Genomic DNA, 25,579 nt, shown 5'->3' with positions numbered 1-25,579 from the left:
TTACATGTACCCCTGTTTGGCGAGTGAAACCCCGAAGCCCACCGGACTCAGTGATTTTGCCGCACCATCTTTCCCAACCGTCATGACAAATTCCTCCAACCCCGCAAAGTCATAAGTAAACCTATCCATGGTACCCCAATTCACGCACCGGGCGTCAGGGTAAACAGCTTCCTCATCAAAGGGCTCACCTCTCTCATCATCTACCTGATCAAACACCATTCTCCACGACTTTTGGCTACCCGCCTTGAGACTCGAAGGATACAACCTCGCGATCCCAGGCAGCGTTCTCCCACTGGCGGCAATATTGTAGAAAGTAAAGTTTCCCAATACATTGAAGCCCTTCACCGTCCACTCTTTGATCGCCAGACCGGGACCATCATCGACTTCCAACTCCACCACAGAATCACTCTCCTTGTCCTGGTAAATACCCGCAAGGTTTTTCTTAGCCTCTTGCTTTGTGACCGCGTCTAGTGCCGGGATAATTGCCTTCAGCGTCTGTGAGATGACATGTGACTGAACAAAGAATTCATCGGTGACCTCTTTGCCAGCAGTCATAACGTTGACGACAATATCGTAGTCTGGAACAAGAGCGAACATGGTGTGGTATAGTCCAAGATCACCGGCCTTGGTATAGATGTCTACAACTCTTCCATCCGGCACGAGTCGGTCGGCACGCTGGATTTCCCATGGCGCTCCCAGCACATGGCCGCGAGAGGATGTGAAGGTGGTTGGAGACAGCCACTTTCGCGTGGCGAGGGGGGACAAGAGTCTGTTGGAGAGGATCGCTGCGCCGAACGACAGCATGTCGCGGGTGGAAGAGTACATGCCGCCAGATCTAGATGAATTTTATCAGTTTAGACAATGAAACGTCCCCTCGGGATAAAAAGCGGAAGAGGAGAAGAGAACGTACGACGCAAAAGTGCCGGTCTTGGTGAACCAGGTTGGGTCATCAGCTGGGATAAACCCCTCCTTGTCTGGAGCTGGTGGCTCGTTCAGAGACGTCTTTTCCATGCCTGCTGGAAGAAGAATCTTTTCTCTGAGAAGTTGATCCAGGCTCTGGCCTGTGGCTTTCTCAACAACGAGTCCAAGCAATGTGATCCCAACGTTGGAGTACAGCGGTGCGGTGTAAGGGGCGTACTGAGGGTGCCGGCGCGGCATGTTCTTGAGGACGTCTAGGTCGCTGGTTATTAGCACTCGCAATACATCCCACCACCAGAAAGCCTCTCACCCTCTTCTTCACAGGCTGTCGTGTTCCCCAGCCCAGAGCAGTGCCGTGCTCTTGTTTTCTCTTGTAATGGCGGAAGCCCCATTTTCTCAGCTGGAAAGGAAGGAAAGTTTGCCAGATCAAAAGCAAGGTCCCTTCCAATTCCCGAAACATGAGATGCTAATGCACCAATAGTAACATGTTGCCACTGTACTGCCTCAATCTCTGTTCCATGGACTTGATTCTCTTCAAGCTCAGGAAGGTATCTCGTAACGGGTTCGTCCCACCGGATCTTGGTCTGCTGGAGCAGAGAAAGGACAGTGAAGAGCTTGGTACAACTGCCAATACGATAGACAGTGTCAGCCGTAACCTCCTCTGTGCCATTCTTGTTCTTGATCGGCGGTGTGTAATGAAGGTCGACCAACGGAATATCTTCGTGAATTGATCGAACACCGATGGAGACAGCTGATGCGTTGTAACGGGATGTCATGCTCGCGAATACAGCTTCAAGACTCTTGACGGCTTCCGCGACGACTGAATCTTTGCTAGGTCGCCTTGGGGGGGGTAGAACCGCGCCCAAAGGAGGGCAGGGCTTACCGTCAGCCCCCGGGAGCCGAAAGGCGGCTACCAGAATAAGGGACAGAACGCTTCTAGTTTTGACCATGATGGTACTGTAAACTTCAAGGGAGAGTGTAATGTGAGATGATGTTGGAAAAGTGTGGTGCTCAGACTGATCCTTTTTTACGGTAAATGGAGGGAGTTGGAGAGAGATTTATAGCTGCTGTCGTCTAAAGAATACACCAGAAATCTGACCACTATCACATATAGGCCAATATCCCACAGAGATACCAACACCAAACAGATCTTCCTCGTTCATCAAGCAGCCACACCATCGGATTGTGGATTGCCCGTTGGAGGATGAAGTGCTTGTTGTTTCGGCTTGTAGGATCAACTTAGCCTCGGATTTCGTTTGAACCACAAATCGATTTGTTACTCCATTCGGAGCACAAGCGGGGCTGCGTGTTGCCATGTTGCGTTGGAGCCTGAAATTAAACCAGTCCGAGGTTCATAATGCGAGTCCATTCTGATCAATATTGCGCAAATACCGGCTCATCTCAAGATGTGAAATCCTTGGTTTCATCCAACGCATATTCCATCCCTTATGAGTTGCCAGCTTCCTCTACACATCCTATACCCAACGACTAAAAGAGTTTACAATGAGAGGGAGACCATTTATGCAAGCTGCGAATCAGGCAACACCACCTCAACCAAACCAACCTGGCTTCTACAATCCCAAATCTTGCGCAGTTTGAGACCAGCGCGCTCGATAATGTCCTTGAACTCAGCTGGCTTTCTCTCGATGCCATTGATGATTGACAACATGGCCAAATCGCGCTGGTGGGAGTACCGTGTGTAATACCCCCAGTTGGCCGGCAAGGGTGCCGGCGCTGGTTCGATCTCGGCCGAGCCAAAAGTGGTATTCATTACTTGATCGCTGTTACCAGACATTAGCTGCTATACCTTTTAATTACTGATGTTTCAAGAAGAGAAAAATCTCACCAGATGAGAATTCGGCTGTGCGGTCCCATAGCCGGCTTGATAGCACTCAAGATCTGCACGCAATAATCATCGGACCAATCGTGCATGATGTACCGCAGCCAGTACACATCTGCCCCCTTCACTGGGTTGGGCTCAAACATGTTGTGAGGCCAGAACTTGACCTTGCCCGATTGCAAAGCTTTGGGGTGCTCCTTTGGCCAGACCTCAGTTTCGGCTTGTTGGAGGACTGGAGCGCGGTCTTGGACAACGAAGTTGAGGTTCGGGTAAAGGCGAGAAAGCTCCATACTGAAAGAGCCTGTTTGACTTTCATGTTAGCTGCCTTGATTGCGAGAGATGGGCCTCAAAAGGGGCCAGGGGGTCGAGGGGTGCACGTACCAACTCCACCGCCGACGTCGACAACAGTGGCGTCGCCCAGTTCACCCCAAGGGAAATCTAACACAAAAGGTTAGTTTTGGCTGAATTGACTGTAAATTTGACATGATTGGGCTCATCTTACCAAACAGGTGAGCCTTGCCATAGACTCTGCCACCACCCAGCATGGCCAGCCCGAAAATGGCATGCTCTGGTCTCGCCACCAAAGTATTGGCTGCTTCACCATTTGTCTTACCACTGGCGGCAACAGAGGTGAGGCCTTCTTGCAGAGTGTTGCCGAAAGAGCCGGGATAAGAGCTGGTCGCACCGTTGGTTCCGTTCTCACAGAGGGCTTTGAGATCACCAGCCTTGGCTTTCTCCTCAAGCCAGTCCCAACGGGGCTTGTCGGTGTTAACAGCATCCTGCCACGGGGTGACCTCAACCGCGTACGAAGGGCCTTTTTCGGGGTCTGAAAGATAGCGAGGCAGGTGGTCGGAAGCAGTATACAAGTCCAAGCCACTTGTTGCGGTCGTGTTAGTCAGCGGTTGCAGATGAAAGGCAGCGCATCACTTACAAGAGCATAATGTAAGCCCTGAGGGGCTCGTTCCCAACCAGAGCTCGGGAGATGTCATTATTGGCAAAAACATCTTCCTCGATTTCGTTGAAAATGTGGATGGAGCAGAGACAGCGAAGGAGTCTGGACAACTTTCGCGCCTCGATGCCCACCTCTTGGCTCAACTCGGTGACGGAAACGCCTTTCTCGTGCTTGGCCAGGATATCGGGGATGCGCTTATCGGCGACAACGTGCAGAGCCCGTGCCTCGAAGTACTGATTAGCAACTTCAATCAGACGTGTCTGAGGACTCGAAACAAGCTCCGTGAGTTTTCCTGCCGCCGCCAAGAGTGTCCGTTGAGCATCAAACAGGGGGCGCGAAGGGATACCAAGACCATCTTCGGTGGTGGAGGAAACGATGGTGGACTGGCGATGGGAGATATAAGAATTAATTGTCTTCTGGATCAGGGAAGACAGTTGCAAGAGGGTTTGAGAGGTGGGGTCAATGTTTGCTTGCGTGATCGCCATGATGGAAGTTGTGAACGAGTCTGAATCGAAATTGTTCAAGATCAAAGGGAAGGGGTAGGGCTCAGAACCAGTCTTTATTTAAACTTGAACACAGATACCATCATGACGATTCCCGTGTCGGCACTCGGTCCCGACTTGTCGGATTTTACAAAGCCAAGCATTCCGGTCCATGGGGGTCGACGGCGAGGACCGGAGTTGGTGCACCCGGACCTTTGCCGATCGCCAACGGGCCGATCCAGCCCCGAAGTGACCGGAATCAGATGTATGTGAAATAAGAAGTTTTATTGTCAATACCTACTAGCACTCGTGCCTCGCTGAACCTCTACTCACATCATTTTATCCTGCCAAGATCGACACAATGGCTCGCGCACTTCCACCTCACACCTGGGAAAACGGGTTCAAGAAGCCCATTCAAGCATCTGCAACACCGTGGGTCTGGAAGAACGACGAACAAGATGATGATCCTCACTCATTCGTCACGCCGCCATCCAAGGAGCTTCTGACTTCCACGGCACACAACCGGGTCGGAATCAATGTCATTCGAACATGGCCCACTATGTTTGACGGGACTAACAACCCCCATGGAACGCCTGACTGGTGGAAACCGTCAGACGAGGTCGATGTCCTCATTGTCGGCGGTAAGCCTTTCCACACCAACACCGTATCAGAAAAAAAGGTAACTAACAGCGACGAAGCTGGCCCCAGCGGACTAGAGGTGGCACTCAGTCTAGCAAGACAAGGAGTTTCGTTCCGCATCATCGGTTAGTCCTACATGGCGTGCTTGTGCATCAAGTCTTTCTAACACCACCTCAGACAAAGCACCTACCCCCTTGATCGCCGGACGCGCCGATGGTGTCCAACCGCGCTTTCTGGAGACAGTAGCTACTTGGGGGCTTGCCTCCGAGATTGCCGAGGAAGGACCACTGATTGAACGAACAGCCATCTATCTTGATGGTAAGAAGCTACTGTTCAACCGTTCTCATCAGTGTGATTCGCGCTATCGAGGATTGCATATCATCACGCAAGGTCAGATTGAACGAATCTTTATCCGGGACTTGGCCAGGCACAAGTCCTTGGTCGAGCGAGAACGAATCCTGTCCAAGTACACGGTAGAGGGCCAAGGTGAATATCCGGTCAGAGCTACGGTCAAGAATGAGCGGACAGGACAGGAGGACATTGTGCGCGCAAAATACTTGGTTGGAAGCGATGGTGCTGCGAGTTCCATCCGGAAGAGCTTGAGCATTCCGTTTGATGGTGTCAGCACAGATATTTACTGGGGTATTATGGACTGCGTTTTTGAAACTGACTATCCTCACGCCTGGGTATTCGGGTATGCCTTGTTGTTGGCTCCTAGTATGCGCATCGTGATGGGCGCTGACACCTCAGAAACAGGTCGGTAATCAGTTCCAAGCATGGAGGCTGTGTTATTATCCCAAGAGAAGATGGGTACATCAGGTACGCTCTTATGATTCAATCGAGGGAAAGTTATGGTCTATGAGCTAACGACTGGCCAAGATTGTACACCCAGCTGGATGTTTCGCAGACCGGGCCCATCGCAGCTGCAAGGCAGCAAAGTGACGCATCATTTGCAGAGGCTGGCGGACGCGTCGAGATTGAGACCGTCACCCCTGAAGAAGTTTTGGAACAAGCCAACAGAATTTTTGCCCCTTACAAGCTGAAGTTTGCAGCACCACTTAGTTGGTTTGCCATCTGGAAGAGTAGGTCTTGGTCTCAACTGCCCCTAGCTGTCTATCGGGACTGACAACACGAAAACTTTACAGTCTCTGAGCGAGTGGCTCGTTCTTATTCGTCCCATGACAACCGAGTCCACCTAGTCGGTGATGCAGCGTGAGTAATCTCTTACAAAGTGCCTACTACCTATCCATACAAAGATTGACCATGCAACAGTCACGTCCATAGCGTCATGGGTGCATTTGGGTTAAATGCATCCATTCTCGATGCAGCAAACCTCGCATGGAAGCTGGGTCTCGCCGCCAAAAACCTTGCTGATCCACAGGCTCTTCTTCCAACATACAGCCTGGAGCGAAGAGAGCACGCAGTTCGTGTAATTGAGGTTTCGGGAGCATACCTTCGCTTTGTCACCGGTTCAGCCATGCCTGTACCCAACCTTCGCAACTTTGACGCGCTCGGATCAAGCTCCAAGGCAAACGGCCACCAAACCAACGGGCACACCAACGGGCACACCAACGGAGTCAACGGCCACAGCAGTGACGCCAACGGCGACAGCAAGCAAGTCCACCTCCACGTCGAGTCTACTTCTGCGTCAGCAGATTCTCCTCCACGAACACAAGAAGATGCCTTGAACTTCCTCGCCAAGTTCTTCCAAGCTCATGGGCAGTTCCTCCTGGGAGTCGATTGCCCTTACGCAACATCTCCCATTTCTCCCCAAACCGCCCCCCTCCTCTCTTCACCGGCCCCGGTCAAGCTCAACAACGGCGTCAGGGCGCCCAACCCCCGTCTCTGTTTTTCTGATAACCAGACTGGGTATCTCTACGACCTGTTCGAGGGACCACCGAAATTCCACATCCTGGTCTTCGGCTCCTCATTTAGGGGAGAGCAGGTCCGCAACAACATAGCAAAGTTGTCATCTGTGCTGTCAAGCAATACTGGTTTCTGGACTCGTTATGGTGGCCAAGACAGGTTTACCTTGACGGTGGTGGTGAAACGCATGCCATTTGAGGCAGGCGATGACGCTCTGCTTGATGATCTAACGCATAAGCTTGGAGCAAAGGTGGTGTTTGATGACAGGCAACCTGACGAAGATGCGCACACGACATATGGGGCTAACCATACCAAAGGGGGCGTGGTGGTCATCAGACCTGATCTGTGGGTTGGGGTGACTGCGTTTCCGCATGAGGCGGAGAAGATCGGGGGGTACTTTGATGGCTTTCTGGTCCCGGTATAAGGTACAGACATGTAGTTAGTCGTTATGATTTGTTGTGGAGTTATGGTTGGGAACCATGATCCACTGGAGCCGGGCAGGTAGGTAGGCATTCAACACTGGCTTCGACGGGCATTTAAAGGCCTTCCAGGGCTTCAACACAGCACAGGGAGCTCAGGGGTATGTTTGGGTTAAAGCTTCAAAATAACTTCTTGGAAAATGTACTCTTTTTTATCAGAAGCATCAACCGCTACCCGCGTGATCATGCAGACCAGTAAATTTGTGTTATCTTGTCCTTTGTGCTGGAGGTCTTCTTCTTACTCAAAGATACTCTGCTTGTATGCTGATGGATCAATATAGGCCGACCCGCCACGCTTGGTGAAACCCCATCTAATCTGACTGGCCATGGCGATCTCTGTGTCGACATGTTGGGCGAAAGTCCACGTCAGACCAGGGTCCTTCTGGAAGCCGCGACCAACGAGCGCAATGTCAAGTCCATCCTCCTCCAAGAGCTTGTTTGCCTGTCTTCCATTGGTAATGGAGCCAACAGTGGCCACAAGCATCTTGTCGCCGACGGCCTTCTTGACGGCCACGGCAAATGGCGCCTGGAATGCGGGGCCTGATACAATCTTTTGAGCTGGGTGGACACCACCCGAAGAAATGTCGATCAAATCAACGCATCCCTGAGCAGCAAGGGCCTGGGCAAACTTGACCGTGTCCTCGGCTGTCCAGCTCTCCTCGGGCAAAGTCTCCTCGACCCAGTCGGTAGCAGAGACACGGAGGAGGACGGGTGTATTCTCGCCCACTGCCTCTCTTGTGAGCTTGGCAATTTCCAGGCTGAGTCTGATGCGGTTCTCAAAGCTGCCGCCATATTCGTCGGTTCTTCTGTTCGCATGTGGACTAAGGAAAGAGCTCAGCAAGTACCCGTGGGCGTTGTGGATCTCGACGAAATCCGCCCCGGCAGCTATGGCCCTCTTGACGGCAGCTACCCAGTTCTTCTTGAACTGCTCGATATCCCCCTTACTCATGGCCTTTGCCTCGCAGTAATGCTCGTTGAAGGCAACATCTGAGGGGCTGATGACGCCGTCTGGCCATCCTCCCACCTTGGCAGTCGCAACAATCCCCTGGTTCATGAGCCAAGGGGGAACTGTGGACGCCTTGCGGCCGGCATGGGCAATCTGAACGCCAATCTTGATGTTTTGGCTGTGAACAAAGTCGATGACGCGCTTCATGGGCCCAATCTGGGAGTCCTTCCACAAGCCAACATCCTGTGGGGTGATGCGGCCTTCGGGAGAGACCGAGGTGGCTTCGATCATCATCATGCCAGGGCCGCGTTGGGCGATGCCACCAAGATGAGCAATATGGTAGTCAGTCATGTGTCCATCTTGGGCCGAGTACTGGCATAATGGCGCAAGCTGGGGATGGTGTTAATCATAGGTGATAGAGATAACGACTGGATGAGGAAATACATACTCCCAAACGGTTCTGGAATGTTACTCCCCGGATGGTAAGGGGCTGGAAGAGCTTTGGGACAGGCTTGCCGCTTGTTTGAGGATCTTGGGCGGTTCCCGCTGGGGGGTTCTGAGCGGGGGTAAAGTATGAGAGCCCCGGTGCAGGCTCAACGACGATATCTAGGAGTGTCATGGTGCCAGTGTTGTTGGGATTTGTCTCAACTTAGTTAATTACAACATAATTCTTGACCATCAGCAAAGTCTTTTTATATCCAGACTTCAGACCGAAACTCGTCGAAAAGACCCACTTTGCTTTGAAATCGACCCTGAGCCAAGATTCACCACCCCGGTTTCGAAGAAGAGAAGAACTGGTGATGTTCCACTTCGTGGGCGCTAGCATGTGGAGCGGCCGGCAGTATCCACTGCTCCGGGACTTTTTTATCCGCCATTGAGGTGGAATGATGTCATCTGTTTCAAGGAGATGCGATGGGAGACCCTGCGCCAACAGCAATGTCATCAATATTGTTAGCCATCTTTCAGGTCGGCCCATCACCGGATTGCCAAGACCCACGCGAAGTGGCGATGCGGGACCTCTCCAAAAAAAATAGGTAGCGAAGACCAGGGAAAGAATTGAACACAATGAATGTACCCTCAACCGGAGGAACGAAGACCCGATTCGAAATCATGAACAAACCTCATCATCCATGTTGTCTACGGGTGACTAACAGCTCTACCTACTACCTAAGGTACCTACCTACCTTACCTGCCCTTCTTGACCGGCTCAATTATTCAGTCCCATGATCGGGCCAAACTTTTGGACAAAGATCTCTGGTCGTTCCACAAACATAGTTTCAGTCATCATCTCCCCCTGAGCAATCGTTTCAGCACCACGCCCGAGCATGCCTTTCTCGTATTCTGCAACCGCTTCATCTAGTTCTTCGACCCCGCGCTGTGCAATGCTGGTGGCTAACTCCAACGCGTCTGCCATTGCGAGATTGACCCCCTCTCCATTCGGGACGGTCACATGAGCAGCGTCGCCGCAGAGGGTTGCTCCTGAGATTGACTTCCATCTCAGGTCCTCTTTCGACAATGTGTAGAGCGACCAAGCCCAGAAGTCGGTTGCGTGGCGGATGAGGTCTTTGGTCCCCTCTGCCCAATCTCCATAATACATGGAAGAAAGCAACATCTCGCGAATGGCTTCAACGTTTTGGAGGTCGAGCGTGCGGAAGAAATGCTCCGGAGTTTGAAATCCAAAATAGATGCGGTAGGAACCGTCGCCTTGCCTCTGTGTGATGGTGATCTTTTTGTCACCGATGGCCAGGTACATTCCGGGGCCAAATTCCCCAGCCATGGTTTTGTAGAGTGGGTTGTCACGGCGGATCCTTCCTTCGAGATAGGCTTTTCCAGCGAACTGGGGTGTAGCTTTCGTGATCTAGACGACGAAGGTAAGGTAGTCAGTGTCGTATATAGGTACTAGATAGGAGACTGGGATTTCTTACCACCCGCCGCACCTTGCTCCATGCCCCATCGGCTCCAACAACAAGCCTGACCTCAGACAAAACTGTCCCATTTTCAAAGCGTAACCGGGGCCTTCCATCATCTCCAAACGTCACTTCTTTCAAAATATGCCCCCACCTGATCTTGCCCTCGGGCACGGCATCGAGCAGAATTTTGCGGAGTTCGGCGCGGTCGATCTCAGGGGCGTCACGTCCTTCGCCCATTTGGAATATCCTGTTGCCATTTTTGTCGCCCAGTGCAAAGGCAGTGTCGGCATACCTCGCACACTCCTTGAACTTGTCGAATAAACCGGCCTCTCGAAGGGCGCGTTGGCCTGTTTCGGGGTGAATGTCTAGGCTGCCCCCTGCGCGATTGGAGTTAGGGCTGTCATCTCGCTCATAGACGATGTAGTTTGCGATTCCTTTGCGCTCGAGAAGCTGCGCGAGCATGAGCCCGCATGGGCCGGCGCCAATTATGGCAATATGTGGGGTAGACATCGAGAACGCGATGGTATCAAACACAGGATGGGGCATCTGAAAGCCGCTGTGCACCACCACCTTTATACACGGACTTCACTCGGCCCTCGGTGTTGACAGCAGGCCCGAGAACCTGCTGTCAACACTCATCGATTAGGTACCTTAGAATTGTTAGTCGGTTGACTGGAGAGTAATATTTCCGTCGGGGTACGGAAATTGACGCGTCACCTCTCCTCAATACTACACAAACGTCCTCACATCGCTAGAATATCCGCTTACAGACGCGTGTAGGTACTCAAGAGCCGCAATGCAGTGGCACGGGCTTCTCGCACCTAATAGTTCGCCTACACGTTGTACTCGTTGGACTTGAAGCCATGTGCAGTCTTACATATAGGGTTATACTCGTCTGACATTGAATATGAGGTGCCTATGTATATGAAATTGCTACCCTTGATGCCAACTCCTTTCAATTTCCTCTGGCAAGGTACTTTCTTCAACAATCATTTTCAAAATCTGTTCCTGGTACCAGCTGGTAGGAGGTAATCAAGACCGACCTTCCAACAAAGCACATGCGCCCCCCAGCTTCTCTGATACTTCAGCAATCTACTCAGATCATCAGCATCTCTTCACTTGACAAAGAACGAAGTATTTGTTGACAATCACTCACATTTCCATCCTCAAAAACCTCAAAGTGATTACAGTCCAGGTCCAAAGCCAACAATCTTCTCCCGACGACCGTCTCCCACCTCTCGACCGCCTTGGACCGGTACTCACCATCACTCAACCAGGGATACGTTACCCCGCATGCCCGCTCGGTGTTCATGGTCTTGGTGCAGAAGAGCATGGCGCAGGGCACGCCTCCGCCCTTGATGTCTTCAAGTTGCCGCCGACTGTACCGTTCCAACATGCCGGCATGGCGTGAGAACTGCGCTTGGATCTGCTTTCGCAGGGGAGAGTCTCGTCCTTTGCTGCCTACAACGTGCAAAATGACTTCTTGAGGAAGAGGGTCGTGATTGATCGGCAGGGGGGAGTCGATCAGGATGACACCTTTGACGGTGACGTTGGGGTGGTGGGCGCGAAGTTGTCGGGAGACTTCGAAGGCGAGCACACCGCCAAAGGACCAGCCTGTTTTGTAACGGGTTAGAAACCTGTCACGAACGGGGCGGCTTTCAGGGAAACTTACCACCGAGGAGGATCTCGGACTGCTTTGACAGCTTTGCCTTGTCTATGTAGAGCGCTGCGAGCTCTTGTATTGTCTTTGCCTGTTTCTCTACGGGATATGAGCCGTCGATACTGTAAATCCCGTAGATGTTGCGGTTCAGACTGTTGAGGTGGCGGTACATGCTACTCAACCCGCTGCCATCATGGAACAGGTACAACGGGGCTTTGGGAGAATCCGACTGTTGTGTCTGCAGTTGAGTGGGGAAGTCACTGTCATTGGCCGACTCCAAACCACGTTGGGAAGCATGGGGGTGTGGGGTTGTCCCGGTGGTGTGCCGGATACCCAATCCTTGAAGCTGCCCCTGGCTACGATGAGATGCAAGCTTCTTGGCATACAGCACCTCCAAGTCGACAACTCTCAGCTCGGATATGCCTTCATGGCCGTTGTCGATGGTAAGACCAAGACGGGATTGCAGTTCCTCTTGCAGCTCAATAGAGAGCAACGAGTCAATCCCGAGAGTAGACAGTGGGGCTGTCTTGTCCACCCCCGCGATATCCAGTCCACAGATATCTTCCAAGAGATCTTTGATGCTGGTCTCTTCGCCATCAGGAGGTGTGACAGGCGTAGAGATGGAACCCGTGGAGGCGTCAGAGAAGGTTGCCCTGCCATCTTCGGACACGCAGGGCGAGGAGTGCGTTGTCGTGGCACCGGAGGCAGAAGCCTTCTTGATGACGTTCATTAGATCTCCGACTGCATTGCAAGCCTCGAGTTCATGTGTTGAGATTTGGAGAGATGGAAGCTGACTCCTGATAGCGTCGGCCAGCTCGATGAACAGGAGACTGTCAACGCCCATCTCCGAAAGAGTAGTACTCATCCGGGTGTCATCGCCAGCCCCACAGACTTCTTTGATCATTGCCATAACGGTCTGTTCAATGTCGGGCGACCGCTGTGTCTGCTCAACTCGTGCAGTATGCTCCTGCTTCTGACCAGGAGCTCTCTTGGCCGGAACTGGAGCAACTACCCGCTTGGAAATTGCAGGAGCAGACTTGCCTGCCGCCCTCGCCAGGCTTGCTTTGAAGCCAGCCTTGTTGATCTTTCGGAACGACATGCCCTCCACGCAACTCACCACCTTGCCATCTTCTGTCATCACGTAGGCATCTGCCACAATGGCATCATCTAAGTCCACAAGACTGCAGTAAATGTCCAGGTCCCGCTCGTACACATCGTTGCTGTCTTCTGGTAAGATGGCCAGGTCAACCTTTGTGCAGATGCATGCCGTTTGGTCATTGACCTTGATGTTGGCGATAAACCCAGCGGCGTGGAGCATAGTATCGATGAAGGCGGGCGCACAGACAAAGCTGCCCTGGAGTGATAGGCCACTCACGCGGAACTGCCCAAAGCCTTCCAAACCCGTAGAACTCACCGTAAGGCGGTCCAAAGTGAGGAAAGGCTCTGAATAGGCGACGACACGCGGGAAGATGAGCTCGTAGATGGTACGCGAGGAAAAGGAGTTAGCATTCTCTCGGCCGCCAAACTCGAACGAAGTCATTTTCTGACGTCTCACAAAAGCTTCCTTGCGTGAGAAGATGGTCGAAACAAACTTGGTCGAAGCTTGCCGAAGGGTGCCAGAGCAGTGAACATGGTTTGCTCCGCTCATGAAACTGAAAATCTGTCCCTCTTGCTGAGAGCGATCTAGCTGCAGCTGCAGTTCCGAAGGTGGCGAGTTGTCGTCGTATACAAGAGGCTTGTCGAAAGTGATATCCTCCATAGCTATGGTTGCTTTGGCAAGGGAATCGTCCGTCACCACAGCACCCTCTAACGCATACTCCATGAAGACCGAGGCGGGACACAGAGGAGTGTTTCCTACTGCGTGGGCCTTGATGAATGGCGCCAATTGTTTGACTGGGGTTGAAAACGACGTGACTTCTGGCTTGTCTGGGGGCGATGACCCCCTAGAAGTGAGAAATTCGAACAAGGGCTCTGGCGAAGCCGGGAGAGAGCCCTCCAGCTCGACTTCATTCTTAAGCTCTCGAAACGGAATGAGAAACTCGGCGCCATAGAGCGGATACTGTGGGAAGGGGTACAACATCCTGCTAGAAGTGTCGTATATTTCTCTCCATTTGACAGGCACACCGTGGAGAAAGAGCGTTCGCAACATGGTGCACAGTGCCACCCATGGCTTATCTTTTGGACGCAGAGAGGGAAGGAGAAGGGACGTGCTTGGGTCGAAGGCTGCCTTCACCATGGGGAGGGTGATGGGAGATGACCCGGCTTCAAGGACCGTCACGTTGTTACCGTTCAGCTTTGTCGCCAGTTTCTGTGCGACCTGAGAGAACTGCACTGTACCCCTGGTCTGCTTGGCAAAATAGGCAGATGTGATCTGCTCCCCTGCCTCCAAGAGTCTGCCATAAGTGCTCAAGCCAACGTCGACAGCACCTTCTGCTCTCAGACAGGGGCGTAGAGTCGCGGCATGTGCTTCAATCTCCTCTAAAATGGGGTCCATGGCAGGAGAATGAAAGCCGTAGGCCACTTCGAGCAACTTATTCTTGATTTTGTTGGCCCTTGCAAGCTCACCGAATCTGGTGAGTTCATCGAGAGACCCAGCAACCACAGAATCTTTTGGGCTGTTCTCGCAGGCGACACTAAGAGCTGGAAACCCGTGTTGTGAGAGGAGACACTCTATCTCACGCGCCGGCAATGCGCAGGCCATCATTCCGGACGAAGCAGCTGGGCATTTGGCTGTCATCAAACTGGCGCGCTTGGCAACAAACAAAAGGCCATCCTCCAGAGTCAGGGCGCCCGCTGTCACGAGAGCAGCGTATTCTCCGATACTGTGCCCAACGACAGCATCCGGCTTGAGGCCCCAGTGAATGAACAGCTGAGCCAGCGCGTACTCGATAACAAAACAGGCGCTTTGTTCCACCACAGGTTTGGGTTCTGCTCTCCAACTCTCCGAGTCCAAGAGGTACGACGAGACAGCAGGGAAACCATTTGCGGTAAGAATTCCATCACACCTCTCCACTGCAGATCGGAATCGTGGCGAAGTCAGCAGGAGCTCACCACCCATGCCGGCGTAGATGCCACCCTGACCAGAAAACACAAACAACGTCTTTCGGTGACCGGCGACCTTGAGATTGGCGACCTGGGTGACCGCTTCCTGTCTCAGCTGCGACTCGAGCTGCTGCACGTTGGAGCCGAGGACGGAGATTCTGTGGGCGTATCCTTCATTTCTCTTCCGTGCAGTGGCTGTGTAGCACAGATCCTCTATTTTGACATTGGGGTATGTCTTGATATAGCTGATGTACTCTTCTCTGAGATGTTCCAGTGCAGCCGGAGTTTTCGCCGAGATGTTGAGGATATGAGACGATCTAGACACCTTCTCGGCTTTATTCCGACCGGCCTTCACCGGCTTCTGGGTGTTGCCGGTGTATTCCTCAAGTACCAGCGCGGCATTGGAGCCTGCAGCACCAAAGTTGTTGAGGAGTGCCCGTCTTGGGGTCTTGTCTCTCGTGGTCCAATCGGTCAGAACGGTGGGGATGACAATGTTGTGCTCCCGGATGCTCTTGAGCCGAGGGTTAAGTGTCTTGAAAGATGCTTGTGGTGGCAGCTTCTTCTCCCTCATGGCAAGCAGCAACTTGGTCAGACCAGCAAGTCCTGATGCCGCTTCCGCATGACCAATATTTCCCTTCACACTCGAGATGTATAGGGGGTTATCAGGAGCTCTCATGCCAAAGGTGGACTGTAGACTCGTAATCTCGGCAAAGTCCCCTGCTTGTGTTCCGGTGCCGTGAGTCTCTACCAGTGAGATGCTGTCTGGGTCGATGTGGTTGCGAGAGAGGACTTCGTTGAACAGCTCGGCCTGAGTAGCAGCGTCTGGATGGGTGATGGATTTGGCAGTGCCGCACTGGTTGAGACCCATTCCACGAATAACGCCGTGGATGTGGTCCCCTTCACGAATAGCATCCGAGAGTTTCTTGACGACGACTAGGCCAGCTCCTTCTGCTCGGCAGTATCCATCCGCCGAAACATCGAAAGGCTTGCACTGACCCGTGGGTGACAGGAAGTGTGCACGAGACAACCCCAAGTGCATGTAGGGACTCGACATTACATTTATGCCACCCGCCAGGGCAACCGTGCACTCCCCTGACTTGAGAGACTGGCACGCGTGGTGCAGTGCGACCGTGGATGAAGAGCAAGCCGTGTCGAATACTATCGATGGTCCCTTGAGGCCTAGCGCATAAGAAATGCGGCCGCTTAGGAAGGCGCGGAGCGTTCCAGGACTGTAGTAAACATCGATGTCCTCCCTCAGATTGTCAACATAGTCTCCTGTAGCCACACCAACAAAAACACCAAACTTGTCCTTGATGAAGGTCGGTGTCGAGTTGGGGCTGTAGCCAGCATCTTCCAAAGCTCCTGCTGCAACATGAAGAAGAAGGCGCTGTTGGGGGTCCATGCACTTTGCCTCCCTTGGTGAGATGTTGAAGTAGGCGGCGTCAAACTTGAATGCGTCATCCAAAAAGTTTCCATGGTTGGGTGTAGGTTTTGGCTTCCCTTTGCCGTCATCCTTATTTCCATAGCTGGTGATGTCGAAACGATTGTCAGGAATCTGGTCTCATGTTAGCGCCGAGGCCATGTACACAATCACTGCTGTTGACTTACAGTAGAGAGAGTGGATTCTCCTCTCACCAGGGTCTCCCAAAACTCATCCAGGCCATTTCCCTTTGGGTAGTTGACAGACAACCCAACAATGGCATACGATTCGGGGGGGCTGTTGAGTGCAAAGTCTCCAAAAGATTCGATGATGCTTACTTTTGAAGTTAGCATGCTCGTTCTCAAGTCTCTCACCAAGGAGCCGGCGTTAGGACCCATGCCAATGACCCTGTATTGAGTGTCTGGATCCTTGTCCAGTCCTTCTCTGAGTGATTGGGTCAAAGAGCCGATTGTGTATAGCCATCCGACAGTTTCGACAAAGACGCTATGGAGGACAACTTCGAGAAGAGAGGGGCCGCTAGCGGCCGCGGCAATAGGATCAAGTAACTGTCCGGTAGCGACGGACCGAAGAGGAATTTGAAGGCATTGCCAGGTAGGGAAGGTGATCTCTCTTGTTTGGACGTCCTGGAGTACTTGGTTCACCAGACAAACACTCTCAGCGCCACCGTGGTAATAACCATGCACGTGAGGTGATCGGAAATGTGCTGAGGGATGCTGTGAGGCTGCAATGGTCTTGAACTGTGATAGCGCAGGGCCGCTACCAGAGAGGGAAATGTTGTCGGCAGCAAAGACTGCAGAGATCCGAGGAGTCGGCGTAGTGCTCTGAAAAACAAATACATCACATGTCAGTAGATGCTACCCAGGTAAGGATCATTAAATATCAGGTACCATACCATCTCGTCAATGTATTGGGTGAGTGTCCTCTCTACCTGGTCAACAGGCAAGCCGAAGATACTTAATGCCCATGGAAGATCGCGCCATGTATCAGCAGCTGCTTTGCTGCAAAATTGAGACACTCTAAGACCGATCCAAAACGCAAGTCGATAAGACTGGGCGGCTGCCCGGACGAACTGCGAGGACAGGTAGGATGGGTAAGATGCAGCAAGGGCAGCGGGTAAGACACCTGTGCAGACGCCCGCTGTTTCAACTGGCTGATCTGACCCGTCACTTCGGGACTGGTATAACATCAGTTCCAAGACCTGTCTAATGAACAATGTGGTTGTTTCAAAGATAGGGTGAGACTGCAGGGCTGGTGGTGGTGTGAGAAATGTTTTGCTGTCTTGGACAAAATCGATGATATCCTGAGGATTCCCAATTGATGATTGATCTTCTGGAGAAAGGGCGTTGTATTCCTCTTTGAAGTGATCTTTGCAGCTTTGGACAAAACCATCAAAGACGGCTTGCTCTTGTCCAAGCTGGTCCAGGATTTGATGGATAGTCTCGTGGTCTGAAAAGTGTGAGGTCGACCCCTGGCCGGGGAACAGCAGTACGTCAGCCATGTTAAGGTAGACTGTATGGGTGATTGTCGAAGTTGGTAGGGCAGCTGTGCGAACAACTCGAGATACTTTTAAGTCTATGTTGAAAGAACAAGTGCAAAAGGCCAAAGAGATGCTCCCTTTTTGAATGCAGTTGATGTGTGTGTGTGTGTCAGGAGAAACAAGTCGAAAAAGAAGGAAAGAGGCCAGACTTTTAAAGTATCCTGCTTTACCAAGGGAGGGAGTACTCCACTCCAGAAAACGGCGGGCAACTGGCCCTGGCCATCCATACCACCATGTGAATGTGACCCATTCCAGTCAAATGCCACTACTCGGCGGCCAAAAGAAAAAAGGGTCGGCCGATAGTCAAAGGTTAGCACTTCACGCTCCCAACAACAGAGATATGATAAGTTCCAGAGGCTCCGACCTGAGACCTCATGACTATCAGGTTGTTGCTCCAGCCAAGGACAACGAGGAGAACAGACTGTTCCATCTCATCCCTTATTTTCCACATCCTCGTTGAAGCACTCCCAACTGTTCCTTTGGCCAACAGGTCAAGCTTTGCCAAGATAGTTGCACCACCTGCGACTTTGCCGCTTGACCTCATTGTTTACATGACGGCTTGCACGTATGCCTGACCTGACTACACTGGTCCCTGCAGCCCACATTAAACCCCCAATCTTGGCTCTCCTTCCTTTTTGGACTATATGACGTGGTCGGAGGTAAAGACATGGCTTTTCCAAATATCTCGCTATCGCCGTCAAATCTGTTCTTTATAAGTGACTGTGGCAGGCTCCGGTCCCCGAAAAGCCGATGTCGTGACGATCTTGTGTGGGCTCTACTCCGGTCTGTCAACCACGCCGCAAAGTGGCGACAGCATAGCCCGAGCGTTTTAGTTGCGCAAATAGCATTCTGCGGAGTTGCAACAGTAGTTTACCACTTGGTTCATAATGTGGGATTCTCGTCAAATCAAACCATGGTCTAAACAGGGACTTCTGCCTTCCAGTCACTCGTCCTTTATTTTTGTAATCCCATCACCGCCTCACAAAGACCTACATCAACGCGCAACTACCTAGTCAACTATGGGAATCTTTGAAGAGAGAGAGTTTGTCAGGCCTGCCTTTAGCCCGCTTCCACCACAAAGAAGAGGTGGTAAGCCGGCCAAACCGGATGAGATCTCCTCACTGCCGGGGCTCATTGCATTCAACGCCATCAACAACCCAAATCACATCTTCAGCCACCAGGTCGAATGTCATCGTCGAGATAGCAACAGCAACAGGGAGAGGGAGTCATACATCATTCAACCAGTCACGTTTGCGCAGCTGGACAGATCTATTGGGGCATGCGCAGAGTGGCTTCGTGCCTCGCTCCAAACTGGTCATGCCGACAGAAGTTCCAGCAAAACCCGCCCGGTGGCTCTTTACATGGAGAGCGACATCGGCTTGTTTATTCACCTCAGCGCCTTGTTGAGTCTCAATATCCCCGCTCTTCTTCTATCGGCAAGACTGGGAGCCCACAGCATTTTACATCTGCTCCAAAAGACAAATGCGGGCACTCTCCTCGTGTCACAACGCACGGAAGTAATCAGCTCCGAAATTGCACGCGGGCCATCAGCTGCCAAGATCATCACCACTGAGCCTTATAAAGTCTTTCTGGACAGCAACGGCGATACCAAGACACCTGTCCCCGAAGTGGGTGATGAATCCAAGCTGGGCCACACAGCCCTGATACTGCACTCATCAGGCACCACCGGACTGCCAAAGCCCATCCCCGTTCCTCACCGTTACCTGCTGGGATATGCCGCATGTCATCAGTTCCCGTCTTCGGAAGTACCCTCCTGGGTCAACCTCTCAACATTACCCTTGTACCACGGTTTCGGACTTCTAGCACCTGCCCTCTCGCTCTCGGTGGGATTGACATGTTGTCTGCCGCCCTCTTCCATCATCCCCGCTGCAAAGTCGACTCTGGAGATCCTTCAAGCGTCCAAAGCAAGGTCGCTGATGAGCGTCCCTTCAATTTTGCAGGATATTTTCTCTTTGCCATCCGTCGAGGAACAAAGCACTGCCTTTGCGCTGCTGAGAAAGATGGAATTTGTCGCTGTAGGGGGTGGGGCAATGAGCCCTGACGTTGCCAACAGCCTGGTCGAAAAGGGTGTTAGGTTGCTGAATCACTATGGTGTCACGGAAATAGGCGCCATTGCGCCCATCTTTTGTCCCACTCCGGGAACTGGATACAACCACCGGTATTTGAGGCTGAGATCTGACTTGGGCCTGGAATTGCGTCCCGCTTCTCCTGCTGCAAAGTCATATCGGCTGATTGGGTATCCCTGTGGATGGGGGGGAAAGCATTTTGAGATCCAAGATGACATGCAGTTAAATCCTGATTGCGATGCCGGGGAGGGCATGGAAGTAAGAGTGTTGGGGAGAGTGGACGACGTTATTGTATTGAAAACTGGAGAGAAGATTATGCCGAGGACGTTGGAGGACCTTCTGACTGGTGATGCAAATGTCAAGACAGCCGTCTGTGTCGGCCAGGGTCGATTCGAAATGGCGGTGCTAGTTGAGCCCTCTCCTTCTGCCACCACAGACCTGGAAGTGCTGAGAGAGCAGATCTGGGCGCTGGTTCTGGAAGCAAATGAGACGCTGGATGCCCATGCAAGAGTGAGCTCCAAACATGCCATCATATTTGTCACAGACGGCAAAACCATACCCCGGTCAGATAAAGGCAGCGTTATGCGTAGGGAGACGGCGGAATTGTTCAGAGCGGAAATTGATGCAGCCTACCAGGCTATCGATGCAGAGGGATCAAGCGACGATGGAGCGGTTTTCGATGTCGACAACGTCGAAGATGTCCTCAGAATGCTCTTGAGAGACGTGGTCAGTCCGTCGTTCAAGGCAGGCAGTTTAAAGAGCGAGGATGACTTTTTCGAACGAGGTTTGGACTCGTTACAGAGCCTGAAGCTTGCAAGGAAGATCACATCTTCCCTCAGACGATCTGGCAACTGCCAGGAAGAAAGCTTGACGGCTGAGTTTGTGTATCGTCGCCCAACATTGAGCCTGCTTTCTCATGCCATCAGAACGCTATTGGTGGAGGGCGAGTCAACTGAATCTCTCTCGAAGCCCAATAGTCGAACGGATGCGATGAAGGCTTTGGCGGATGAGTACATTCAACGACTCGATTCTTCCCGGCCGTCTACCACCAGCCCACTCGTTGTCGTGATGACAGGAAGCACCGGTAGCCTTGGCGCCCATGTTTTGTCCCGTTTGTCTTCTTTTTCATCGGTAACAAAAATAATCTGTTTAATGCGTGGCTCTCGAGCAGCAGCTTCTGTGTCTCCCCTTACGGACGACCCTCGGAAAAGCTACCAAACGCAAACCATCTCGTCAGCTGGTCTCCCCCCTCTCCCGGAAGCCTCTTGGTCCAAGATCACCTTTCTCGACTCTGACAGCAAGACCCACCTTCCCCTGGATTCTCTCGCATCGGAAGTTACCCATATCCTCCATCTCGCCTGGCCCATGGACTTTCAGCTCACACTGCCTTCCTTCCGTACGCATCTTGACCTCCTCTGCGACCTCTTGTCGCTTTGCCAAAAGGCATCTTCCCTTCGACCAGAGGTTGGGGTGCGTATGGTCTTTGCCTCTTCGATTGCCGCTGTGCGTTATTTCGATGGCGATGGACCGGTGCCGGAAGGCCCTGTCGAAGCAGACGCGCCGGTCAAAATGGGGTATGCCGAGGCAAAGTGGGTTTGCGAAAGCGTAATGAAAGAGGCTGCCGAAGTATTCAAGTCACAGGGAGATAAGGCCGAGAGTGTAACTGTCAGGATCGGGCAGCTGTCAGGGCCAGCAGATACAGACAAGAAGGGAGGTGGGCTTTGGAAGACTGGGGAGCACATGCCGGTGTTGGTGAAGGCCTGCCAGAAGCTGGGGGTCTGGCCGGACTTGGAGGGGGTAAGTCTTTTATATTGGATTCAAAATCCGTACAATTACTCACACAACATATCTAGACTGTATCATGGTTACCAGTAGACCATGCAGCCCAAGCCCTTACCGAGATGCTGCTGTCGCCGCAAGTCTTGCCACCGTTTCTGCATCTCGAAAACCCGATCAGGCAGCCGATGAGAGACATCATTGCAATCATGGGGCGAGAAATGGACGTACAACCAAGTCGAGTAGACGGAACACTTGTGCCGTTTGAAGAGTGGTTGGTCCTTGCATCAAAGTCTGGTGCAATCAGTGCTTCCCTCAAAGACTTTTTTGAACAAGACTTTCGGGTCTTGGGTCAAGGACAGATTGTTTTGGACACCAAGCTGTCTAGACCAGTGTCTAAGACACTGGAGAGTGAAAGCGGGGTTGCGAAAGAGGTGGTTGAAGGATATGTAAGAAAATGGAAGGCAACGGGGTTTCTTGAGTGATACTTGTACGCATAGAAGGGTGAGATAGGTACCTAGTTAGAAGGCGGATCTCAATCTTGGCTTGGGGATCTGCGAATGGATGTATTGGCTTTTTGTTTCTTTTTTTTCTTTGAGTGGATGAATTGCCCAGTGTTGGAACCTGAATTCAAAGTACCTTAGCTAAGGTACCTAGCAAACCGTCGTAACAAGACAAAAGATCAATGCCATCACTTTCTTTGCCAATTCTAGCTCAAGAGAAGAAAGTAGAAGAGGTCTTTTCTGCCCCTTCGCTGTCTTAATAAAGTTAAGGAAACCTTAATGCTACAATTGCAAATACATCCCATGACATAACGTTAGATTGACTTATTCTCTGGTATAGGTTTGTAATCACTAGCTCCAAGAAGCCACATATCCGAATACCATGAATATCTCTACGGTGCGAAAGAAAAGACGTCTTAGTCTGTGTGATCGGTGGTAGTGCTCAAGTCCTTCCACTCCTCCAGTTCCTTCTTTTGACTATCCAAGATACCACTGACAATCTGATAAGCATCGCTCCCGACGGAGAACCTTGCAGGCAGTGGGCGTCCCTGGGCCCTACCAGTTCCGGTCAAGGCTTCCACAATCAGCTGAGCGGCCTTTTCGGGGTCACCGGGCTGCTTGCGGTCGTATGCCTCAAACGCGTCATTCGTCGCTCCCACAACCGGGGCGATGTCCTCAATCTTGTTCTTGGCCCAGACTTTGTGTCCTGGGGCCAAGAAGTTGGTTCGGAAGTAGCCAGGTTCGATGACTGTCACCTGGATACCCAAGGGGGCCACCTCTGCACGTAGCGACTCAGAGATGATGGCAGCACACGCCTTTGAAGCGCAGTATAGACCGGCAGCAGGGGTGCCACGCCAACCGCCAATGCTCCCAAGGTTCGCAACCACTCCTGACTTTTGCTTGCGCATCACTGGGAGCACGGCGCGAAGGACGTTTAGCTGGCCAAAGACATTTGTGTTGAATTCGGCTTGCACTTCGTCACGGCTAACCTCTTCGACACCTCCGGCAAGGATGTAACCGGCGTTGTTGACGAGAATGTCGATGGCTCCTGTTTTGGAAACGATGCGGTTGACAGTCTCAGAAAGGGACTCGTCAGAAGCTGTCACATCGAGTCGCTCGGTGATGGCGCCCGCTGATGCGAGATCCGAGATCTTGCGGGGGTCCCGAGCAGTGGCGACGACGGTATCTCCTTTAGCAAGTGCGGCTCTGGCGATGGCTTGGCCTAGACCGGAGGAGGTTCCAGTAATGAGCCAGACCTTTCTTGCGACAGCCATGTTGATGCGAGTTGTTGAAGAGAAGGCTACCTTAGTGTCTGGGAAAGAAAAATGTATGTGAATCGGTTTAAGCGTACAGATAGAGCGGATCGCGGGATTGCTTGACTGGGTGCTACCGATGTGGTCGATCTGATCTTGTCTCGCCTGTCTTTTAACAGGATGGGGGTTAACAGGCGATGCATCTATCTTCAGGAACGACCCGGAGTTAAAGAAGCCTCTCTTGCGTCACCCTCGGACTATTCTAGACGGGATAGCATTGACCTGTCAAAGAAGGTGGCTGGCAAACGGGCCAACGGGACAAAACATCAATCAGACCCTGCATACATGACCCCCGCACCGTTAGCCACACTAAGTCGAGAAAATGAGCGCCGAGATCAACAGTAATGCCCACCTCTAACACCGAAACCACATGCTGATCGGCAGTCAAAAATCAGGATCCGAAAAATATACAATCCATCACAATCGCCGCGATACGCCCTGACGGCAAACTATCAAACTGTGTAATGCAATTGGCCAGGAGTCACCACTGACATCATAGCCATTGGAAAACCTGCTATGGTGGCATGCTCTGTTTGATCTTTAGCAACAGAAATCAAGGAGCAGTGGTGTTAATCTCTGCACTCTCCCTGCATCTGCCGTTCCTCAACCTGCATTTTGAAAGACTAGACAGACGTAATGGCAGTAGAGGGCAGATGCACCACAATGTGTGTTGGACGCAGAATCCAATTTAAAGTAACACTTAGCACAGCGCTAAATGCGGGATCCTGCATTTCGGGACGGAGTAGTGGGGCTGTCCCACTTCGGCGATCGGGGTTAGGGGATAGGGAGATCTCAGGGTCTGATTCATCACAAAGGAACAAGTGACGTATGGCTAGCTAGAAACTACCTACAAACAAAGATAGGCGAAATGATGTAGCTTTTCCCACAGACTCTCTGGCCGTGGCTGTTCCAGATAAGAAGGCAGGCGTCTTTTCCAGTAATCCAACAACATCTCACTCAACAAGACCAGAATTACCACTTTTATCAACTTATCAAGATCATCCAACAATGGCTCCCCGCTCTCGCATTTGGCTCATCACCGGCTGCTCCTCCGGCTTTGGCCTCGAGCTTGCTAAGGTCGCTGCTGCCCGCGGTGACAAGGTGCTCGCTGCCTCCCGCAACCCCGCCAAAGTCGATCTCTCCCACAAGAACATCACGGCTGTCCAGCTTGACCACAACAAGCCCCTCCCTGATCTGAAGAAGGCTGTTGCCGAGATTGTCAACGTCCACGGCGTCATCGACATTGTCGTCAACAATGCAGCCTACGTCCAGACCGGCACCCTCGAAGAAGCCACTCCCGAGGAGACGTACAAGCAGTTTGAGGCCAACTTCTTCGGCCCCCTAAACCTCTACCGCGCCGTTCTTCCTCAACTAAGAGAGCAAGGATCAGGTACGCTTGTCACCATTGGCAGCATGGCCGCATGGTACCCGATGAACAGCTGCAACCTGTACAATGCCTCCAAGGCCGCTCTTCGCTGGGCAGCCATTGGTCTTGCCGAGGAGATCAAGGACTTTGGCATCAAGCACACTTTGATCGAGCCCGGATTCTTCCGGACCAGCTTGCTCAAGCCAGGTGCCAACTTAAGCGGCACCCCTGCCTCCACCAGAATGAAGGAGTACGACGAAATCAATGCCAAGGCCGACCAGGCGTTCAAGGACTTCAACGGTATTCAGCTCGGCAACCCCGTCAAGGGCGCTGAGGTAATATACGATGTTGTCACCAGCACTGGTGTTGCCGAGGGCAGGGAGCTGCCTGGATTCTTTGCCTTGGGCAGTGATGCCACGGCTGAGATTGGAAAGGCTTTGGATAAGACTAGGGAGGATTTAGCGGAGTGGAGAGAGATTAGCAAGATCAGTGATTTCCCGGAAGGAAAGTAATGTGGGCACAGTTAGCGTCCACCACATAGGTATTTACGATAGAGCTATGTGTAGTAAAATTACTAGTCTAGCGCTTAAAGGTGATATCAACTAAGTTCAAATTTTACAATTGCAATCCATTAACTCGTGACTCGTATATCTAGAAATTCTCAGACTATTGTATGTGCAATACGCATAGCTATTTACAGGTTCATGACTACCTAGTAATCTTTCTTTGAGTCTTCGCCTGACGATTTTGAACCATTGCTGCGAATAATACTTTTAGCTTATCTACCACTTTTACTTAAATTTATAAAACTAACTCGACGGA

The 25,579-nt window shown here is 52.0% G+C and overlaps 10 protein-coding genes across 10 annotated transcripts; 3 read left to right on the top strand and 7 right to left on the bottom strand.

Annotated features, from left to right (window-relative positions):
* QC763_400100 (uncharacterized protein) lies at positions 1–825 on the bottom strand (the record flags this gene model as incomplete). Its single annotated transcript, XM_062911621.1, has 1 exon — positions 1–825. The coding sequence occupies one exon, from the start codon at positions 823–825 to the stop codon at positions 1–3; it is 825 nt and encodes a 274-aa protein (XP_062765185.1).
* Positions 826–1,187: 362 nt separating this feature from the next.
* QC763_400090 (uncharacterized protein) lies at positions 1,188–1,868 on the bottom strand (the record flags this gene model as incomplete). Its single annotated transcript, XM_062911620.1, has 1 exon — positions 1,188–1,868. The coding sequence occupies one exon, from the start codon at positions 1,866–1,868 to the stop codon at positions 1,188–1,190; it is 681 nt and encodes a 226-aa protein (XP_062765184.1).
* A 385-nt stretch (positions 1,869–2,253) lies between these two features.
* On the bottom strand, positions 2,254–4,322 carry QC763_400080 (uncharacterized protein). The gene is made up of 5 exons (XM_062911619.1): positions 3,690–4,322; positions 3,261–3,634; positions 3,140–3,196; positions 2,765–3,059; positions 2,254–2,699 (listed from the first exon to the last, which is right to left on the bottom strand). The coding sequence occupies exons 1-5, from the start codon at positions 4,193–4,195 to the stop codon at positions 2,438–2,440; spliced, it is 1,494 nt and encodes a 497-aa protein (XP_062765183.1). The 5' UTR covers positions 4,196–4,322; the 3' UTR covers positions 2,254–2,437.
* A 107-nt stretch (positions 4,323–4,429) lies between these two features.
* Positions 4,430–7,372, top strand: QC763_400070 (uncharacterized protein). The gene is made up of 7 exons (XM_062911618.1): positions 4,430–4,833; positions 4,891–4,956; positions 5,009–5,525; positions 5,588–5,650; positions 5,711–5,913; positions 5,977–6,043; positions 6,104–7,372. The coding sequence occupies exons 1-7, from the start codon at positions 4,554–4,556 to the stop codon at positions 7,119–7,121; spliced, it is 2,214 nt and encodes a 737-aa protein (XP_062765182.1). The 5' UTR covers positions 4,430–4,553; the 3' UTR covers positions 7,122–7,372.
* Positions 7,319–8,998, bottom strand: OYE32_2 (NADH-dependent flavin oxidoreductase). Its single transcript, XM_062911617.1, has 2 exons — positions 8,571–8,998; positions 7,319–8,512 (listed from the first exon to the last, which is right to left on the bottom strand). Exons 1-2 carry the CDS (start codon positions 8,739–8,741, stop codon positions 7,415–7,417), a joined length of 1,269 nt encoding a protein of 422 aa, XP_062765181.1. The 5' UTR covers positions 8,742–8,998; the 3' UTR covers positions 7,319–7,414.
* A 180-nt stretch (positions 8,999–9,178) lies between these two features.
* On the bottom strand, positions 9,179–10,740 carry QC763_400050 (uncharacterized protein). The gene is made up of 2 exons (XM_062911616.1): positions 10,048–10,740; positions 9,179–9,980 (listed from the first exon to the last, which is right to left on the bottom strand). The coding sequence occupies exons 1-2, from the start codon at positions 10,576–10,578 to the stop codon at positions 9,330–9,332; spliced, it is 1,182 nt and encodes a 393-aa protein (XP_062765180.1). The 5' UTR covers positions 10,579–10,740; the 3' UTR covers positions 9,179–9,329.
* Positions 10,741–10,770: 30 nt separating this feature from the next.
* pks1 (polyketide beta-ketoacyl-synthase) lies at positions 10,771–17,806 on the bottom strand. Its single transcript, XM_062911615.1, has 5 exons — positions 17,068–17,806; positions 16,343–16,996; positions 11,705–16,289; positions 11,189–11,646; positions 10,771–11,124 (listed from the first exon to the last, which is right to left on the bottom strand). The coding sequence occupies exons 1-5, from the start codon at positions 17,671–17,673 to the stop codon at positions 11,065–11,067; spliced, it is 6,363 nt and encodes a 2,120-aa protein (XP_062765179.1). The 5' UTR covers positions 17,674–17,806; the 3' UTR covers positions 10,771–11,064.
* A 794-nt stretch (positions 17,807–18,600) lies between these two features.
* QC763_400030 (putative NRPS-like protein biosynthetic cluster) lies at positions 18,601–22,199 on the top strand. The gene is made up of 2 exons (XM_062911614.1): positions 18,601–21,596; positions 21,653–22,199. The coding sequence occupies exons 1-2, from the start codon at positions 18,732–18,734 to the stop codon at positions 22,058–22,060; spliced, it is 3,273 nt and encodes a 1,090-aa protein (XP_062765178.1). The 5' UTR covers positions 18,601–18,731; the 3' UTR covers positions 22,061–22,199.
* Positions 22,200–22,494: 295 nt separating this feature from the next.
* QC763_400020 (putative secondary metabolism biosynthetic enzyme) lies at positions 22,495–23,352 on the bottom strand (the record flags this gene model as incomplete). Its single annotated transcript, XM_062911613.1, has 1 exon — positions 22,495–23,352. The coding sequence occupies one exon, from the start codon at positions 23,350–23,352 to the stop codon at positions 22,495–22,497; it is 858 nt and encodes a 285-aa protein (XP_062765177.1).
* A 1,047-nt stretch (positions 23,353–24,399) lies between these two features.
* Positions 24,400–25,269, top strand: QC763_400010 (putative secondary metabolism biosynthetic enzyme; the record flags this gene model as incomplete). Its single annotated transcript, XM_062911612.1, has 1 exon — positions 24,400–25,269. One exon carries the CDS (start codon positions 24,400–24,402, stop codon positions 25,267–25,269), a length of 870 nt encoding a protein of 289 aa, XP_062765176.1.
* Positions 25,270–25,579: the final 310 nt, after the last annotated feature.

The sequence above is a fragment of the Podospora pseudopauciseta genome, chromosome 4 (assembly GCF_035222475.1).
Source record: "Podospora pseudopauciseta strain CBS 411.78 chromosome 4, whole genome shotgun sequence".
In the NCBI taxonomy this organism is placed as follows: domain Eukaryota; kingdom Fungi; phylum Ascomycota; class Sordariomycetes; order Sordariales; family Podosporaceae; genus Podospora; species Podospora pseudopauciseta.
This window is presented reverse-complemented; position numbering and strand designations above follow the sequence as displayed.

Coding starts and splice junctions, on each gene's coding strand:
- QC763_400030 (XM_062911614.1), top strand. CDS start 18,732: ATGGGAATCTTTGAAGAGAGAGAGTTTGTCAGGCCTGCCTTTAGCCCG. Junction 21,597..21,652: donor TCTGGCCGGACTTGGAGGGG/GTAAGTCTTTTA, acceptor CAACATATCTAG/ACTGTATCATGGTTACCAGT.
- QC763_400050 (XM_062911616.1), bottom strand. CDS start 10,578: ATGCCCCATCCTGTGTTTGATACCATCGCGTTCTCGATGTCTACCCCA. Junction 9,981..10,047: donor GGAGCAAGGTGCGGCGGGTG/GTAAGAAATCCC, acceptor TTCGTCGTCTAG/ATCACGAAAGCTACACCCCA.
- QC763_400080 (XM_062911619.1), bottom strand. CDS start 4,195: ATGGCGATCACGCAAGCAAACATTGACCCCACCTCTCAAACCCTCTTG. Junction 3,635..3,689: donor AGGGCTTACATTATGCTCTT/GTAAGTGATGCG, acceptor GACCGCAACAAG/TGGCTTGGACTTGTATACTG. Junction 3,197..3,260: donor TGGCAAGGCTCACCTGTTTG/GTAAGATGAGCC, acceptor CTTTTGTGTTAG/ATTTCCCTTGGGGTGAACTG.
- QC763_400070 (XM_062911618.1), top strand. CDS start 4,554: ATGGCTCGCGCACTTCCACCTCACACCTGGGAAAACGGGTTCAAGAAG. Junction 5,651..5,710: donor AGAGAAGATGGGTACATCAG/GTACGCTCTTAT, acceptor CGACTGGCCAAG/ATTGTACACCCAGCTGGATG. Junction 6,044..6,103: donor CACCTAGTCGGTGATGCAGC/GTGAGTAATCTC, acceptor ACCATGCAACAG/TCACGTCCATAGCGTCATGG.
- pks1 (XM_062911615.1), bottom strand. CDS start 17,673: ATGGCTGACGTACTGCTGTTCCCCGGCCAGGGGTCGACCTCACACTTT. Junction 16,997..17,067: donor CCCAATACATTGACGAGATG/GTATGGTACCTG, acceptor TTTGTTTTTCAG/AGCACTACGCCGACTCCTCG. Junction 16,290..16,342: donor GAGAATCCACTCTCTCTACT/GTAAGTCAACAG, acceptor ACATGAGACCAG/ATTCCTGACAATCGTTTCGA.
- OYE32_2 (XM_062911617.1), bottom strand. CDS start 8,741: ATGACACTCCTAGATATCGTCGTTGAGCCTGCACCGGGGCTCTCATAC. Junction 8,513..8,570: donor CATTCCAGAACCGTTTGGGA/GTATGTATTTCC, acceptor CACCATCCCCAG/CTTGCGCCATTATGCCAGTA.